Source organism: Ceratina calcarata, unplaced genomic scaffold (genome assembly GCF_001652005.2).
Source record: "Ceratina calcarata isolate Rehan_Ccalc_2016 unplaced genomic scaffold, ASM165200v1 scaffold12297, whole genome shotgun sequence".
Taxonomy (NCBI): Eukaryota; Metazoa; Arthropoda; class Insecta; order Hymenoptera; family Apidae; genus Ceratina; species Ceratina calcarata.
Window position 1 is genome coordinate 1 of NW_017133294.1, and position 458 is coordinate 458.

General features: G+C 37.8%; 1 protein-coding gene across 1 annotated transcript; it reads left to right on the top strand.

Annotated features, from left to right (window-relative positions):
* The first annotated feature begins 7 nt into the window (after nt 1-7).
* On the top strand, nt 8-444 carry LOC108626810 (protein henna-like). Its single transcript, XM_018027695.2, has one exon. It carries the CDS (start codon nt 39-41, stop codon nt 243-245), a length of 207 nt encoding a protein of 68 aa, XP_017883184.2. The 5' UTR covers nt 8-38; the 3' UTR covers nt 246-444.
* The last annotated feature ends 14 nt before the right edge of the window (nt 445-458 follow it).

The window sequence follows — 458 nt, forward strand, 5'->3', positions numbered from 1 at the left end:
ATTCGTTTCAGTGTTTTTGGTTTACGGTAGAGTATGGCATGTGCCGGCAAGATGGTGAACTGAAGGCGTACGGAGCCGGATTACTTTCTTCGTTCGGTGAACTTGAATATTGCTTGACCGACAAGCCAGAATTGCGGCCTTTTGAGCCAGCGGAAACGGCGTTGCAAAAATATCCGATAACTGAGTATCAGCCTGTTTACTACGTTGCTGAAAACTTCGAAGACGCGAAACAGAAAATGATGTAAGCGTACTGATGAAAACAGTGAATTTCTCAAATAATTATAAAAAGATGGTAAACTCCCTTCAATTATCATAGCTGTTTGAACGACTCTGGTCTTATGCGGATTTCATAATCGATAAATTTTTAGGAAAAGTGATATTTACAGAGGAATAACGTTTATAAAATTGTTCGAATTTTTTTAAGTCAGAAAAATTTTGCTCGAACCATAGTCATAAAT

Excerpts from the sequence above, each read along its gene's own strand:
- LOC108626810 (XM_018027695.2), top strand. The coding sequence starts at position 39 with ATGTGCCGGCAAGATGGTGAACTGAAGGCGTACGGAGCCGGATTACTT.